This window comes from Carlito syrichta, unplaced genomic scaffold (assembly GCF_000164805.1).
Source record: "Carlito syrichta isolate Samal-C Ts95f unplaced genomic scaffold, Tarsius_syrichta-2.0.1 Scaffold306983, whole genome shotgun sequence".
NCBI classification, from domain to species: Eukaryota; Metazoa; Chordata; class Mammalia; order Primates; family Tarsiidae; genus Carlito; species Carlito syrichta.
The window spans coordinates 178,544-180,511 of record NW_007251079.1 but is presented as its reverse complement, the minus strand read 5'-3'; the positions used below and the strand labels follow the sequence as shown (position 1 = coordinate 180,511).

Below are 1,968 nucleotides of genomic sequence, written 5' to 3'. Positions count from 1 at the left end.
TCACTTGGCGAGACCTCATCTCTACAATAAATCAAAAATTAGCTGGGTGGTAGCGCGCGCCTTTAGTTTCAGCTACTTGGAAGGCTGAGGCGGAAAGATCACCGGAGCCCAGCAGGTTGAGGTTGCGGTGGCTGGGAGCGGCCACTGCACTCCAGTCTGGGTAACAGAGTGAGGCTCCAACTCAAATAAATAAGTAAATAACAGGTCTGGTGTAGTGGGGTTAACTTTTCAGGTTCCTTCTAACACTGTCAATGGATTTGTTAATGTGATAGTGACACTGAAGGGTCAGGTCTCTTGCCTAACCTAGTTATTACTTTTACTTAATATCCAGTCTCCCAATATGTGCATTCCTTCATCTGATAAACATTTTATCAAAAATGCCTCAGCATCCACTATTTTGTAGCTTTAACAACAAAAATCACATAATTCAGTTAATTTCTTATAATGTTGCATTAATATAAGCTGTCAGGTTTTTCATTATCACTGATAGTAAAATTATGATACAACTTACTTCTAATATAAGGATCATCAGAACAAAAAATATACTAGGCCCTTCATATTCTAAAATTTTCTTTTAGTATTTGCTTTTCACATAACATTAAAAATTGTTTTGGGGGGAGGGGAAGGGAGACGGGATTAACGGTAGCAAATATCTGTCTGGGGATGGGGAGACACCTCTTATCAACAAGGGTGCCTGAATGAAGCATATTTGTATAACTAACCCTTAACTGTACCCCACAATATCATAATAAAAAATATTGATTAAAATAAAAATAAAAAAAATAAATTGTTTGAATGCTCACCTTACTTAGCTCCTCCTCAAGGGCAGCAATTTTTTCAATCAATTCTAGTATCTGCTCTTCTTGAAGAGTTAATTTTCCATTTATGGCTCTAAAATACAATTTGATATTAATTTAGCATTTAATATTTTTTCTAACTCCTGTAAAATTTATTCTAACACAATTGCAGCAGTTACACAAACTCATTTCCACCATTTGTTACCACCAGGATAATGATACCTAGTGTCAATAAGCAATAAATACAAACAGCAAAGAACAAATAGGCCCCTGTCTTTGTTTTATATTTTTCCTTGACACACCATTCTGAAACTGAGAGTCTCAACCAATGAGGGAAAAAGCATGTGTGAATCAGACTTGAGAAACTAGAAAGCCAGCAGAGGACTATAGCTCAAAATAGAGCCAGGCTCAGTGGCTCAGTCTGTAATCCCGCACCTTGGGAGGCTGAGGTGAGTGGATTGCCTGAGCCCGTGGGTTTGAGACCTGCCTGGGCAACTTGGCTAGACCTCATCTCTACAATAAATCAAAAAATCAGCCGGGCATGGTAGTGCACGCCTGTAGTTCCAGCTACTTGGAAGGCTGAGGCGGAAGGATCGCCGGAGCCCAGCAGGTCGAGGCTGCGGTGGCCGGGAGCAGCCACTGCACTCCAGTCGGGGTGACAGAGTGAGACTCCAACTCAAAAAAAACAAAAACAAAAAGCAAAGTAGAGATGGGAGAGAATACAACCTAAGAGTCCATAATCAGAGATATGAAATATAAACATGCCTCACAGAATGCTGGAAAGATTTGGGATACCGACATCAAGTATCTTAGAAGGAAAGGGTAATAATGAGGGCTAAAAACTGGAGGATTAAAGTATGTATTCAGAGCAATTATACTCCCTGGCCCTGCATACACACGTGCACACATGTGCGCACACACACACACCCAAATACCACTCTCACATCACCACATAAACCCTCCTGAGATCAAAGGATTATTCTCTAGCGCGGAGTTTCTCAGACTCAGCACTACTGACTTTTGGATCAGATAATTCCTTGTTGTGGAGATGTCCTATGCATTTTAGGATAGTCAGTAGTATCCAAGTTATAACAATCAAAAAATGTCTCAGAACACTGCCAAATGTCCTCTGAGGTGGCAGCACCAGCCACCACCCTCCCCACCACCCTCT

At 40.9% G+C, this 1,968-nt stretch overlaps 1 protein-coding gene across 1 annotated transcript in view; it reads right to left on the bottom strand.

The window, feature by feature from the left end:
* KIF11 (kinesin family member 11) overlaps positions 1-1,968 on the bottom strand; it is a 66,386-nt gene that overhangs the window by 29,165 nt on the left and 35,253 nt on the right. Inside the window, exon 11 of the mRNA XM_008063660.2 lies at positions 804-891. Within this exon, the coding sequence (XP_008061851.1) occupies positions 804-891 (88 nt within the window). The remainder of the gene's footprint in view (positions 1-803; positions 892-1,968) is intronic.